General features: G+C 38.1%; 1 protein-coding gene across 3 annotated transcripts in view; it reads left to right on the top strand.

Annotated features, from left to right (window-relative positions):
* Positions 1–15882, top strand: part of RASGEF1A (RasGEF domain family member 1A) — a 159548-nt gene that overhangs the window by 101019 nt on the left and 42647 nt on the right. For 2 of the 3 annotated variants that reach the window (XM_050335815.1, XM_050335824.1), the window contains exon 2: positions 4706–4820. The exons of the other annotated variant lie outside the window; for it this stretch is intronic. In XM_050335815.1, coding sequence (XP_050191772.1) covers positions 4779–4820 — 42 coding nt within the window. In that variant the 5' untranslated portion in view covers positions 4706–4778. The remainder of the gene's footprint in view (positions 1–4705; positions 4821–15882) is intronic. 3 annotated transcript variants of the gene reach the window in all.

Below are 15882 nucleotides of genomic sequence, written 5' to 3'. Positions count from 1 at the left end.
TTATAGAAGAAAACATTTTACTTCGGTCTGTGTGTCTCCACCCATTTTGAAAAATGAGTACATAATCACACCAGTGTCACAGGGAAGAACAAGTGTTTGAAGTCTAAGAGCAGCTTTTTGCATTAAATAAGAGCTATAGATAAAGCCTGAGGTGAAAACAAAACATCCCAGGGGCACTTTCAAGGCACCATCAAAACAAGTAGGATCACTCAATCTTCTTGCATGCGTATAAAATAACTATTGAAGTCAGTGTTGCCCAGTTTGTTTTGTCCATTTTTAAGGGTCTAAATGTTGCAATTAGCTCTACAACCCAAAGCCCACTCTTCAGTGTAAAACCTTGGCACAATATTGGGCTAATGCTGCTGTACTACTTCCGTATATAAGCGAGTGTTCCTGGCAGCACTGATCAGCACCACACACAGGCATGACTCAGAGTAGCACAGACAGGGGTATCTGCCTGACTCTGCATGGCACAGAGAAGATGTGCTCTGAGAGACTTGTAAGGAATTATGAATAACCTCAGGTCATTGTACCAGAGAAAGCCAAAGGAAAATCTATCTTGATTTTAAAGGAAAAAATTAAGACACTATAATCTATATGTTTTCCTGATACATTTCCACATTTGTTGTAGTCTCAAAGTTTAACTGACAAACACAATCAAATCTGTCTTCCATCCTATTGTCATTATCAGGAAAAAAAAGTTGTTTTGGTTTTTTTTTTTCCAGATAAGGAAGTTGGTTTTGAGCATGAAATTTCCCTTTCTCACCAACACTCTCTTAAATAACAAGTTGTATTGGGCAAAGACAATTTTCAGAAACCACAAATCAGACATTATGCAATTATATTCTGGGTCCTTTTTTAGAGTGCTTCCTCTTTACTTTAAATAAAACTGAAAGGAAACACAGTTTTACTCACCAAAAAACTAGTTCCTCAAAATCTTCACTACTTGTTAAATGATTTTAAATAAAAAATGTAGCAATTCCTGTGTATCAAAAATAATCATTATTCTTTTTCACTTTTTTTTAACTATTCCAAGTTTACATTCAAAATAAAAGTTTCATCATGAAAAAATGCTTAGTTCCTACAATCCTGGCAAATCCCTTCCTATTGTAATAGTATATATATAATAATGGATTAACAAACACCTTTCCCAGGCCAGATTACTACCCATCTTGTATCAGACCATGCTGCTTGGTACCTTCTCTCTCCTGACAAGCATCTGCTCCCTTTTGGCAAAAAGCAACTAGAATCCAGCAACAGCTCCCTGTTCTAAGCATTCATTACATGTGGCTCCACCTGAGTGCCCTGTAAGAGTCTCTGCAGCAAAGGTTCTGGTGTCTTGGAAACACCACAGGTGAACCAGTCTAACAAGTCCAACTTTTCCATCAGCACCACAGTGCTGATACCACTGAGGTTACTCATATGTGGCCCGAGACAAAAACATAGAAAGTAGCCCAAAATGCAGCCAACTGAAAAGGTCTCAGTAGTATTTTCCATAACTATTCCATTGCTCAGATGCCAGTCAACCTGCTGGACTCCAAGAATGCACACCATGTCAACTTCCTACCCAGAAAATTATACATCTTTTGCTATCAATAGCTCACAGTCTTCAGATAACTGGAAATAAGTTGTTAAACTCTCAGTTTATCCATTTTGCTAACAGCAGACTCAATGGCACTGATGAATGATAACAACAAACATGTGCCAAGCAAAAGGAGACGCCAAGGTAACTTTTAGCATTATAATGAAGTGCAAGTCAAAATACAGACACCATGCAAATACAAAAAATATGAAATTAAATCCATATTCATATGTTGCATCAGCCATGCCGTAGCTCAGAGATAATGCACATCAAAACTAAACTGCAGAAGTAACATTCATTAACAGACTCCATTGCCAAACTTTTGGAGCAAATCTTTACATATCAAAAATGGAGGGAAAAAAGTGACTCCTTCCAAAGTCAGTGACTTCCAATGACAAAATAAGACTATGTGTTCACAATTAGAAGTATTAATTAGAATCTAATCACATAAGACACATCTTTTGTTCAACTGCACTCTTATGGCTTTCTAGGGAAGTATAGTGCTTCTGATTTTAGGTCTGTAACATAAATGGGTGTTTTATATTAGGAAAAAACACAACCATTTTTGTTGACCAGTAAACAGGTCTTATAAATTGAAAAATATATTTGGGGCATCATTTTAGTATTATCACAATATCTCTACAAGGAAGATGGAGTAGAAGAGACATTAGTGCTATATTCTCTAATAACAAGTTTTGCAAAAATACCCTCCAAAATTCTATGATTTCTTTGGGATTTTATTAGCTTTTTTCTCTTTTCCTTGAAACTACTGTATGCAAGTATCTGGGTGAATGGTTAAAAAACCCCATGAGAACTTTTTACTCCCACAGTAGTTTCCCACTTCTCAAAAATAAACATACCATCATGTTTTACACTTTCTGTAGGTTCCACTACATAACATTCTAAGAGGGGTGGGGGTTTCCACTTTACAGACACCATGGTGTATTGCAGTATCAGTGCTAGCAGGAAGCTGCTCTCTTTACAAAAAAAGGGAAGTTGCCTGCCTACAGTTTTTTGATGTCACAGCCTAGTTTAACCCTGTAGGGGCGCATTCACCTGCCACCAAAGTCAAACCCATTCAATCTTTTTAAGAGTGATATATGCAATAAGCAGAATAAGGAAAGACAGAGTAAGTGTTGACTGCATCCTTATCTATGCCTAACACATAACTAAAAAAGATCACATCTTGCTGATGCTGAAGGTCAAAACAAACTTTGCCTTGGAATAACTTTGGTATTTAGATGGCTTTAGGTTCTACTGAAAAAAGCAGGCTCCACATGGAAGCTGCACAAACATAGCTGGCCTCCTGGTAACCATGTTTACTAATGGAAAAATCAAACTACAACTGTATGTTCCTAGTGCTTTAGGTTCTGATGGCATCTGCAGCAGAGTTTAGAAGGCCTGCCAGAAGATCTTTGAATATTTACACAGAAGTCGTGTTCGTCCTATTGGAGAAGTTCTCCTGAATCAGGAACACATTTACAGTTTAAAAGGAACCATCAAACAAAAAAAAAGCTAGGAAAAAACCCAACATTTTCACTTCAATTCCAGGGAAAATCTGCAGCTTTTAGCATGAAGGGAAGCAGCATTTCTTCACTGATATTATTAACATGGAAAACCTTCTATCATATGAAAACAGAACAATTTACATTCAATTCAAAAATGCATTTTTTGTATTTCTTTCTTGCTTCCTATATTTCCTTCTGTTTGTATGATGAAAACCAAAGAAATAAGAATTTGCTTTGAAAACAGTTACACTGAATTAAAATAACCCACAGATTAATTGAGAACACAGGAACCCTAGAAGTTATTTAAAAGTTGTTTTAAACTTTTTAAATTTTGATCAAGTATTAACGTAATTTAAAATTTACTGATGACATTGAATCACTTTGACTACTTCACACTTGAAGATATAAGTATATCAAGATTTAGTCCTTGATTCCTTATTGCCTTATGGCCATAAAGCCATTATCGCTCTCATAGCTAACATTACTTGGTGTAAGATAGTATAAAATATTTATATCTTTAGTCACTCACTATGTTTTTGTGCAAATAAGTATTATTTTTTTGTCTGAATTTCAAGGAAAATTAGTTGTGTGTGCTTATTTCCATTTGTCTGTCAAGTTCCCCTTATGTTTCATTCCAGTGTATAATTCAAATTTGAAAAAGGTACAGGTCTCGGTGCTAAAGAAATACCTGCTCAGAGAACAGAAGCTGAGGTTAGTGCCACAACTAGAGTCAAAGAGCTGGAATAGATCCACATGGCTGGTGCCAGCCATCATGCTCACAGCTCTAATTTCATTTTTAGGAAAAAATAGAAGCCTTGAAACTACAAACACCTGCACCCAAATCTACAGTAATTACAAGATAAAGTTCAGTTTAGTAATTCAGCAACAGTGGATTTCCTGCAGGCAAAAAAAAAAAATCCAAGTCTTACTAAAAACCTAAAAGACTGCTTTCAAGTTGTTCTGTGGTGAATAATCTCTGTGTTTACAATAACTACAATGTGTCTTCAAACAGTTTAAACCTGGATTCCCTTCAATCTGTTTTATCTTAGGTGTCAACAGAATAGTTGCCAGTTTTTCTATATTCTTTATTTTTATATCACATTTAAACATATATAGTTAGGGATTTATCCATCATCCTGAAGAGATATGATTGTGCTGTCACTTTGCTTCATGCTGTAATAGTACTTCTCAAGAAGAAGAAAAAAAATATTTCTTATTATTCTGTGAGCATAACTGCACTAAAGAATAAAATTCTAAATTCCAAATCTTTAATACTTAAACAGTGTAATGACTAGTTGATTTAGGATTATAAGTATTGACATTTTACTATATATTGCTTCTTAATGACTATTACAACACTGCTGTCACTGGGGGATTGGAGTTGGGGGCGGGTTAACCCCTCCAAATCCTTCCCTATTGCTTTTCTCTTGACACCTAGTATTTAAATTCTTCCTTTTTCCCCTTTTTGTATGCCATATTTTGTGCTATTTCTTTCTTATGATCCTCCCCTCTCTAAAACTATGCATGTCAAATTTTATTTCAATACTACAATGCATTTTCAGTGCAAAATAGCAGTGTGCTCTGAAAAGTAATCCATTGCACCCCTCATTTTAAGGGGAAGAAGGCAAGACACATGACAAAAATCATAGAGTGAAATAGCTGGAAGTCCACCCACTGGGAAAGGCTGGATGGCAGAACCACTGTGCAATGCTGCTGTAAAGAAATGCAAAGTAAGTATTATTTTTCTTTATATGAGTCTTACACAAAAGTTTCATTTTTTATTTGAAAGCACCTGTGTAGGATAATTTGTAGTTAGAGATTTACATTGTTCAGAAATTACATTGGGCACCCTTAGACTTGAATAAAAATTAGTTTAGACATGAGAGTGCAGAAGAAAGAATCTTGGAACTATTTGAAGCCAAATTGCGCACTAGGAAATGCAGGCAAAGACACTGTAGTAAGAGTTCATTTAAAAATTCAATACCGTTTATATTTACTTTCAAAACACATTTACTCCTCTGCTCCCTATCCTTTCCTTCCATCACTTCAGACAAATCACTGATTGTGGGACTCATTCTGTGCTCCTCTGTCATCAGTTTCTCAAATCTCATCTGAACGTACACATCATTTGTTAGAGTCAAACCCTTCTCATCTGTCACTAGTGCTTTTCAAAGAAACCATGTCCTGTGCATGTCCTCAATTAACTGTATTCCACTGTCCTCTTCCAAAAATATTTTACTAGCATATAATCATGTCTCTATCTTCTTACCTGCCCTTTCTAAACTATTCTTCCACATTTCCTCTATGGAAATGCCAGTTCCATTTCCATAAAGTTATGTCATTGTCATTTGCAATCACCTTTATGCTTTCTTCCTCCCTCATTCCTTTGCCAATTGTTGTTTCTCTAGTCTCCTTGTTTCTACATCCTTATTTAAATTTCTATACCTTTACACAAAACAAAACCAACCTTACCATTAAATGACATCTTCAGTAACTACCAAGTAATATTACCTACACAGAAAATTCCTTTTGCCATTTCCTGATTTACCTCTGCTTGGAAGATTTTAAACTGTAGACATACAAGAAATAGAGAGAATTTCTTCTTTCGTATTATTTTACTTATCAAGGATATAATAGCATTTGGGAAACTGACTCTGGTCTCCAAACAGAATACATCTAGAATTCTGTATGATTTAAGAGAGCTTTTGAAGAAGGTCTGGTATACAGTGGACAGTACTATGCAAAAATACAATGCGAAGAATGGTCAAATGAAAACAGATTTAAAAAAAAAAAAAAACACCAAAACCAGTCAAAAAGTTTAGTTTCAGACTGTTAGTTCCTAGCTGTCAGATTGCCATAGAATACAATGTAAACAGTTTCTAGGTAGCTTTGTAGGAATTTCGTATTTAAGTAAAAAAAAAAAAACCAAACCAAACCAACCAAACAAAAAACAAACCACAAAAAAACCAAAACCACCCAACCAAAACCCAGAGAAAACAACAAGTTAAGATATTTGAAAGATACTGCTCTAAAACAATACTAAAGCAAAACCAGCATGTTGGAGAAATTTTAGCCGCAATGTCATAAGAAAGAAGCCAGTTAGAGATGCATGCCCAAAACCTATTTCCTCTGCTTCACAACATCCATACACCTGTCTTAACCGGCATTTCGATTCCCATAACCCGATACATAGAGCAAAGAGCCTTGGTTTCGCTCTAGCTGAAGGGTGGCAGGAGTGGAAGTTCCCCGTCAGCAGCCGGCAGCCCAGCACATGACACCCACGTAATGGAAGGGTGAGACTCAGAATTTCCTCTCGTGCCCCCCCCTTTCCGCAGTACTTTCGTTTTTTCTGGGGTATAACTATCACGGAAAGCTCGGGGCTGGCCGCATTCCCCAGCACCCTCTGCCTGCACACGGACAGGGCAGCGGGGGAGCAGCTCTGGGCTGCTGCGGCGGGGCAGGGCAGGGACAGACCCGAGTGCCCCAGCTGTGACAGAGATGGTCCTCGAGAGCCCGGTAAGTTTTGCACAGCGCTCTGTACTATCTGTTCCACGTGCTGCTGGCGATTTAGGAGGCACATCTGCCTCGAGGCAAACAGCGAGCGTGTCTCTGTGCTGGGTATCACTGCAGTGGCGGCGGAGTTCAGCCACCAGCAAACACAGAGCCGTGAACGACAAAGTAATTTACTACTATGTTACGTTTAAAATTGTGATGCAGTTTTTAAATTCATTTGTTACTGTGTGTATTATGTCATACTTAGATCACATGTGATGAATTGTTATCATTCATAAGGAAGATTATGTGGTGGTGGTTTTGTACAATGGTTTGGAGAAATGTAAAGAGAGGTTGATATTTAATGTTATTGTGGTACACAAGCTTTTTTTTTGCTCTCAAGTGAAATAACAGACAGAATATTCACAAAGTGAGATGGATTCAATATTCTGAAGGCAGGTTTGTAGTGATGCAGTGCACTGAGAAGTCATAAACACAGAATCAAAGTTCTCTATGTAGGGATTTTCAAATTTGTTTTTTGACGTTCAACCCATCCCAAACTCAGATGATGCTCCCCAGAACACCAATAATCAAATTTCAGATATTTGCATCAAAGATAGGTATTTTGCCTCAAAGATTTCATTCTCAGTCCCTCTTTTTTTCTCCAAGTTAAGGAACAACACTGAAATTTCAAGAGTAACAGGGCATTTGAATTGCAGCAAACATACACCTACTGTTAGTTTATGCAACGAAATAAAAAATATGTTCTGTTAGATCAAAACAATAGGTTTTGATATATTACCAAAAAAAAAAAATTATAAAACTTCTGCTACTTCAAAAATGCTATCCTGGTACTTTAGAGGGAAATAAAGGTTTTTGTTGCAACAAATAAGATCCAATCCTACACTAAGTTTATCCATCTGGGAAATTTAAGCCTTAAGTGGATTGGTAGGAACCTGATGCACATAAGTCGTGAAATCCCTTGAGAAACGATTTTCAAATTAACTAATAAGATATTGCACTGCGGACAGCTTATTACAAAGAAACAGTAAGAAGCAACAGCACACGGCTACTATGCCTGGGATTTAAAAGCTGGATTTAGCTGTCATGTCCATAATTCTTAGTGCATTTGTTATGTAAAGGAGTAGGTGAGAGGAGGGTTTAGTTTCATATTAGGGAAAGTAAAAAGGCTCTACAGAATGTAATTGCAGGATTAGTAAAAAGTATAAGGCAGCTTTGCTCCACTATTTACATATCAAGGCAATTTATGGAAATCCTCGTATATAAAACTTCAATAATTGAAAATTAGGTTCAGAAACAACTTGCTCTTAAAGGACAAGCAATATAATTTTTCATATTAAAATATTATATGTGTAGAGAAGACACTGGCAAATTTTTCACATGATGCTTTAAAGGTTAGCTCCCCAAGGAAACAGAATATGATTTGAGAGCTTCTTGACCAACACTGATAGTTACTATTGTAATATCTCTGCAACTATCCAGATATCCAAATAATCTACATGTTCACAGGATTTCTATGAGAAATTGCCTTTCATCCTAAGGGGGAAAAGTTAAAGGTAATGGTTAAAGGTAGCAACACCGGATATGGACAACATTTAAAAATAGAGAACTGATAAAGACAAGAGATGGGGTGAGTAGTCAAAACACAGAGGGTCTTGTTGAACCTTGCTGGGCAGATAAACAGGAATCATAAGAATTAAGGGTGGAAACTATCAGGTTTGGTAATGGTACATACAATTCTGAGCATAGAAAATGAAGCAAAGCTGCCATTTCAAAACTAGAAGGGCTCAAAAATTTGAGACTGCACACCAGAACCCATCAGTGAAGACTACTGAGGTAGCACTACATATAGGATAAAGAAGTACTAAGGGAGCAAATCACAGAAGAAAAGAATTAAAAATCATTGACTTTAGCCTCACAGACAAGTCACATACCAGTGGACAAGTTGTACGTGATTGCAAAAAGGGGTAATTCAAAACAAAGCATAAAACCATTACAAAGGACTGAAGAGAAAGTGCTTTACTTGGAAAACATATAAAGATAGTGCTGCTTTCTAATTTGTGAAGTCAGCTTCAGAACCTTCCCACTGAAACAGGAAAAGTTACCATCTTTTTTAATGCAGATAACAGAGGAGTTGAAAATATAATAAATGCACAAACAGCTCACTTGAAAATGAGGGTTATTAAAACAACTATTTGATGTCTTGACATGTAAGTAAGGACCTCTAGTTTCAACCTTTAGCTGCGACTGTCATGGACTTAGATTACCCTTTCTCACACAGCCATCCTTGCACAAGCCCTTGCACAACTTCTCTCCTGTCCTAAGGAGACACAGATCAGCCTTGCTGTCACATCCCATTAGGAGCAAAGCTGATAAAATGTACTGGGATTCCAAGGTGACATAGTTTCTTTCATTACGTTTGTCACAATATTGATTAGATTAGGCCTGAAGTCCATCTTTGGCCTGCTACTGACCCATCACATCTCCTGGGAAATTCTGCAGAGTAGGAAACAAAATTGAAAGCGACTGGAACAATAGAGATGTTCGAGATGGTTATAGCTCGTGGGACTCACACAGATGTGACAAGTACTGATTTTTACTAACTATGCATCCTAATACATTAATCCCAAACTTGATGGCTACATATTACATTATCTTCTTCTCAGTAGTCAGCCTTTGGGAACTTAATAGCATGAAAATAATTCACCAAATACCTTTATTTCTTTCACTGGAGTAAATAACAACATGGTCAAAGTGCTGCCTCGCTCATTTCAACTATCAAAAATTTGAAGAGTAAATAAAGAATAGGTCACTTTGCTCTCTGTGGAGCCTTATATCAATTTTCTTCTGCAGTATGTTTTTAATTTTAGATGTTTCACTTATGCAGGATGGCTGAAGGTGTTTCAAATCAGAGAACTGTACAGCTGAGCCATATGGTTAGGCATTCACCTAATCATAGCAGTTAATAGCTAAAGACCCCTACAGCTGTTCTTATGTTTTCAACAGACTTTACTTATTGGCATTAAACCCTTTAATATAATACATGCTCCTTGTTTGTATAAATTTGACAGTTCTGAAGTCACAAAAGAATACTCTGAATTACTAAATATGTTTTTTGATATAGACACAACGGAAGCTGGAGACTTTATTGTTTTAACCTTTTTTAGTATCAAGTCATTTTTTCCTCTTTCACATATGGGCTACTTTACAAATACCATGAGTAGGCACACATTTGAACTCCAAGGAGCCTGAGCAGTAAGTTCAGTAAATGTCAGTCCTTTCACCTACACCTTTACCTTCCACGTATAACACCCACTCCCTCTGACAGCACCAAGACTGTACTTTGAATTTTCTTTTCTTCTAAAGTGCACCCTCCTTCTCATTATCTTTGCACAGCTTTACAAAACAGGACAGCTAAGCAATTAGCATCCCACAAGTAAAATAAACATTCCTGTTTGCAGTAGGGAAGCTGCAATACCTCTGTCCCACTCAGCAGCAACCCCTGCACAAGATGACACGCAGTAGGATAGCCTGGGAAACCACAGGCTCTCATGGAACAAGAGCTTCCAATTTGCTTCTTGTACACTTTCAAGGATAAAGGAACATGAAGCAGGGCAAGAATTATGAATTTCATTACAGTTTAGCATATCAGGGCATTACATCTAGATGCTGTATTTATTTTATTTCTGTGAGAGTAGAAAAAAAACATGTAAGGGGGAAAAAGGAAAAAAGAAAAGAAGAAGAAAAAGGGGAAAAAAAGGAAGAAATCTGCAGTTTTCTTCTACATAAAATGTTAATACCTAATTGTACATATGAAAATACATTCCAGGTTACTGCTTTGATCTTTTTCACAACTGCTAAGCTTCCTTTAAAATTAAGTCCAAAAAATCCTTTCACCCGGTACTTAAACTGGTCATGTTTTTTTTCCACTCAGAAAACAAGGAGTAGAGTTTGTCTTAATATAATCCTAGCTTTTTTTAAATAAAAACCTTTTGTATATTACTGAAAGATTTGACAGGTAATTAACATTCCTTTGAAAAAGACTTTAAAAATTAAGGGGGAGCAGTGAAAGAACAATACTTGATTATGAATTCAGTTTAATTAAACTTGTTTTAAATACACTCTAGGTTACTTAAATTGAATGAGATTCATCTACCTATACCCATAAAGTTTACTCCAAGCTCCAATAAACTCAAACAATATCTCTTCATGCTCTGCAGAATCCTACCTGTAGGTTATTACTGTGCAGACTTCAATTAAGACACAATAACAGCTTTTACATTGAAAAACTATGGTTTGCACCTTCAGAATGTAAAAAAAACAGTCTTCTGAGGATTGCCCAGGGATGGTGGATCAATTTTTTTATGCTTTAAGGTCTGAAAATTGTGGGAGAAGCTTTCAGCCCCAGTTAGAAGACTTTTCTTTGGAAGGGTACAGATCATCTCCCAAAGAAAAATGCTTAGAAAATCCCTTCCTGCACTACCAAACAATATTCTCTAACTACGTTACAATAGATGTGGTACAACAGCTGCATCTCTCACACATTATAAAGTAAGAAAATCCTGAAGGAAAACATGGCCATTCCTCAATGACCACTCCTCAATAAAGCAGTATACAATTTTAAAAAATTGATGGTTTTGTTGCACACAGATATTTTTGTTTAAAAAATACAACCATTTCTTTTTACCCAGAATAGATGACACAAATCTAAGAGGATATTTGCACTGAAACCCTTCATTCATATTAATACAGGAAGCATAGGAAGCATAATTCGTACTAACATAGGAAGGAACATTCCTTCCTCTTAGAAAGTGATATGCAGTACATGTGTGAAGAAAATAACTTTTGACAAGTTTTAAATAGCTTTAACGTCAAAGATTATTGCATCCTCTAGCTGGCCTTGTCCCACTTCTGTGTTCCTACTTCTTCACTCTCTTTTCTGTATTCCATCCTTACATGTACTACTTTCCCAGTTCATCCACGTCTCCTGCTGCTGCCCCCAGCATGTACCTGCTCTCTGCCTTGATTCCTTCTCCACACTAATCTGACTATGGAGCCCAGCTGTCTTGCAGCATTCTTAATTACATACCTCTCCTATGCTATCAATTGCTGGCCTCTTCATTACCACTGCTGGGTTTGGTTACCAGGAATTGGATTTATTTCCACACCCTGCTTCCCTTCACTCCCCATCAACTTCTGGTCTAAATGAAGAGATTCACTAGACTCTCACACACAAGCTTTAGCAAATCTCCAGCTCTGCCACCTGGTATTTGCAACTCAGAAAGAAGACACATGAGCTGGAGGCTGAGAGTTCTTGCACTGTGTAGGTCACACATTTCTGCAACAGAAATGGACTTGGCACAGCTGGTTTTGTTTGATGGTTTCTAATGTCTCTTCCCACTAGAAGGAACAGAAAGCTAAGACATACTAAAGCTGGCTCTCAGCTGTACAAGTTTTCTACTTTGCAAACTTCAGAAGGAACAGGGTGAAGATGCAAAAAGCTGTGTCAGTCACTCGGACTATGCACAGCTTGCTTGTGTCAGGGTGCTTTCCTCTCCCTGGTGACTGTGTTAACCAGAGAGTCTAAGGTAGAAATGTGTCCCTGACCACACTCCCTTCTCACCTGCAGAGAAAGAGCTTCCAAGTCAAGTTTGAAAAGTACTACAGAGCATGTAAAAAGTGTACAGGAACCCATCTCTTTGAAATTGCTGACATTTTGGAGGATGAAAGAAGCTTGAAATCTCCAGGGCTCCAGCCTCACAGGCACTAAAAAAAAAAAAAAAATCCCTTAAAAAGAAAAGAAATAGAAGGAAGAAAACTGCCTAGGTCTGTATTTAGTTCATATATTTAAATCCCTTGAGGAAAGAAATAGGTTGAGAAACAGATAGTGAAAAGTAACAGACTGATTTTCTGGTATAAGTTTTAATTCTTCTTTTTTTAAATGAGAAACAGATCGTAAAATGAAATAAATATAATCTGCAAAAGCAATACCAATACAATTTATCCACCAAAAGGCAATAAGTTAGGAAAATACAGGCTAGGAATAGTCTGGCCAAAATGTAATTTGTTTTCAGGGACTGTACGTGTTTATTATCAGTAATAGGCATCCCATCACTGTTTTTGTCACCAAGCAATAGCAAAAATGCATGTCGCTTTTTTTATTTCTTTTTTTTATTCAGGTAATAGCCTGCCTTACAACACAGAGTAACTGAATTCTAGAACTGTTATTGTAAGTCTCAGTAACACATGCAACCATTTTAGGCAAACTGGACACAGAGGGTAGCATTATCTCATGTGCTGATGTCTGCAGATTTAGGGCTGAATAACATCATCTATCACTGGCTTTGGTAATCACTTGAAATTAGAAGAGTAAGTCTGCAGTACATGTGGTAGATGGGCAAGTTAGGATAGCAAAGCTGCAGCCAAACACAGTGAGGTGAGGTGGGGCATGAGCAGATCCAAGTTATCTCTGCATTGTGCCCAGGCTCATCGGCAGAGACTACGGATAAATTAGAGCAATTGCCAGGTTCCTCTGACTTGTGCTGTGAGGTATCCATATGTATATCAGAAATATAAAACAGAAGGCAGTACTGAATGCTTCAAATTATAACCAGAGTCTAGTTTGGGCACATTTTATATTACCTTCTGTCACATCTTTTGGCCTTGCTTTTGCTAGAGGGGGGAAAAAAATAATAAAAAAAAAAAGCTCTGAAAACTGTAAACATTTGTTTACTTAAACGTGAGAAGGAACTGGTATTCCCTTATATTTTTCATTTCTGAAGGTCTTAAGGGAGCAGTGAGGACACACAGTAAATAAATAGCTTAACAGACTGTAAACAACTAAAGCTTTGCCTCTTGTAAAACTATAGTCAGTGTGATTAATGTTTCAGGAATTATATTAAAGTGCAATAACTTTCCCTGTAGACTGGCAATACCCAGGAGAAAAGAGTCTCTGCCTTGAACGAGACCATGAAATTTGATTTGCGTATTCTAATGAAAGAAATAGTAATCTCTTAATTTAGATAGATCTCTTTATAAAAGCAGCATCTTCCTGTTTTGATCACAAATTAAACAATAGAAAGTAAATAAAGAAGTCAGGCTGAGTGCACGAAAGAAAGGGAGAATCTGCATGAAGCAGTCCTCTCTTATAATAAATAATAACAAATTGACAGGCATTACATCTGCTCAGCACTTTCCAGTATTGTGACTCAGAACTGCACTGTAAAAGCTACACACACTGCTAACAGCTTAAAGGGTTATTTGTACTAAAGAAAACTTGCCAACTGAGTAAAGAAGAATTTAGGGCATCAGTTACTGCTGAGCAAAGATAACATCTCAGAAACTTCTGGGGTTGCTGTTTGCCCTTACTCCTTGGTACTTTTTCACCATTCCAACCAATAATCAGGCACTTGGTGACTGACCTTAATTTTTCGGGAACAGATGCTATCAGGTTACTGACTTGTTAAAGAATACAGGAAAGTCTATAAAAATTAAGATTAAATGTAGGGTACACACATGCACAGATATAATCAGCACTAAACCAATGCTCCAGGCAGAGGTGCCCCTACCAGTTCTCCCCACTGCCATTGGCTTGGTAAGGCTGGCTCTTCCCAAAGGCTGTCTTTCCCACTCTGTTCCCATGACAGCAAGCTCAAATTTCACCACAAGTTTAGCAACTCTTTTCTGCACCATAGTCACTGATTAATGCCCTGACCCTTGACTCAATAACCTCAGCAGTAACAAAACAGAAGGCTTTGGGCTCACAGCCCCAAATTTTAAATTGGTTTAAGGATGGACCTTCCTGTGTGGCAACAGTGGGAGTTGCAGAGATGTTTTGTGTGAATAAATAGAGGTCTTTTTTTACCCCTCGCTTAGCCTTTTCTGAAGCTTAGTAGCAATAGAAAACTAAATAGGTGACTGTTCCATCACAACCTTAAATAATTCAAAGGATCACATTCTTTTCCTACCTGAAAAATCCAGAGCAGCTCACGGAACAGTACACAAGCTTTTAATCAATTCTAAAATCATAAGACTATAGAAGATAGATGACACTAAGATTTAATTTAGTTTCTATTGGACAGAATTTAATAGAGCCTAAATGCTCCTCTCTCAGAAAACTGAAATAGGAGCCCAAGTTTTAAATAAACTTCTTCCCGGCACAGCTGCAGGGAGCAGTTCACGATCAAGCAGTCCTTGAAATTTCTCTTGCCATTTGCTGTTACAGCAAAGCACAAGTTTTAATTGCTACAAGGAGCTTCAGCTATGTCTAGGAGTTTTGTTCTTCCTAGTGACCCCCAGCTGGAAAAACCCTGAACAAAACAGGTCACTGCACCACAGAAACTCAAATAGCCCTTGTACTTCCAGAGGAGTGAAGCCACAGAATGCTGCAAAATGGAAATCAAGTGTTCAGATGACACTTGGCAAGAAAGCAGCTGGTGAAAGGTCCAGGCCACCTGGGCTCTCCTTCCAGCCCACGATTCACCTAGTGCATGATTCAGGCCAGCTACTTCCACTTCTGCCTCCCTCAGGCTCCCCAGATGCAGCACTGAGAGGCTGGGAACTGCAGCCTGGACACCTCCTCACTGCCAGGCTTTGGCACAGCTGCACCCCGGGGCCTCAAGGCACTGCTGAGGCACACACAGAGATCTGCCAGTGACAGGTGTGTTGGGGGAGTTAACCCAGAGTTTCAGTGGCCCGTTTGAGGTACAAGGCAATAGTACTACATTTAAAAGCAATGCTAATACCAAGCAATGAGAGGGGAAGAGTTTTATACTTTAAAACTTTGATTTCCTAATCTTTCAAAGGGCAGAGAGTAGCAAGTAGGACTGTAAGGTGGCACAGCCAGGTGGGAAGCACTGGGGCACGAGGCTCAGCAGGGAGGCTGAGCTCCCCAGGCAGGTGAGGGAGTCCAGTGGCCGTCCTGGGAACACCCAAAAAAAGAAGCAGTCAGAGGTCACAGCCCGAGCGCCACTGCCTCAGCAGCAGTGCCCTTCTCTCACTTCAAATGATGGCAAGGATAGATGCTTGCTAGTATAAAAACAAGCCTGGAGAGCAGAAGCAAGCAAGCTCTTCCCCTCTACTGTGTAGGCTGCTCTGGAGAGTGCCAGCAGGCACTGCCACTGAGCATCTGGAAGAGCAGGCACAGGCAAGAGCACAAATATGTAGCCTTAAGGATATTCACCACTGACACCAGGAACAACCGACTATCTGTTCATGTGCCAGCGACTGAGTCACAGCAAGCTGGTGCTTGGTTTGGCAGATTTCACAGTCTCTTGCTGC

This window comes from Myiozetetes cayanensis, unplaced genomic scaffold (assembly GCF_022539395.1).
Source record: "Myiozetetes cayanensis isolate MyiCay16 unplaced genomic scaffold, myiCay2020 scf10, whole genome shotgun sequence".
Taxonomy (NCBI): Eukaryota; Metazoa; Chordata; class Aves; order Passeriformes; family Tyrannidae; genus Myiozetetes; species Myiozetetes cayanensis.
The sequence above is the reverse complement of the archived record's forward strand: the minus strand, read 5'-3'. Positions and strand labels throughout refer to the sequence as shown.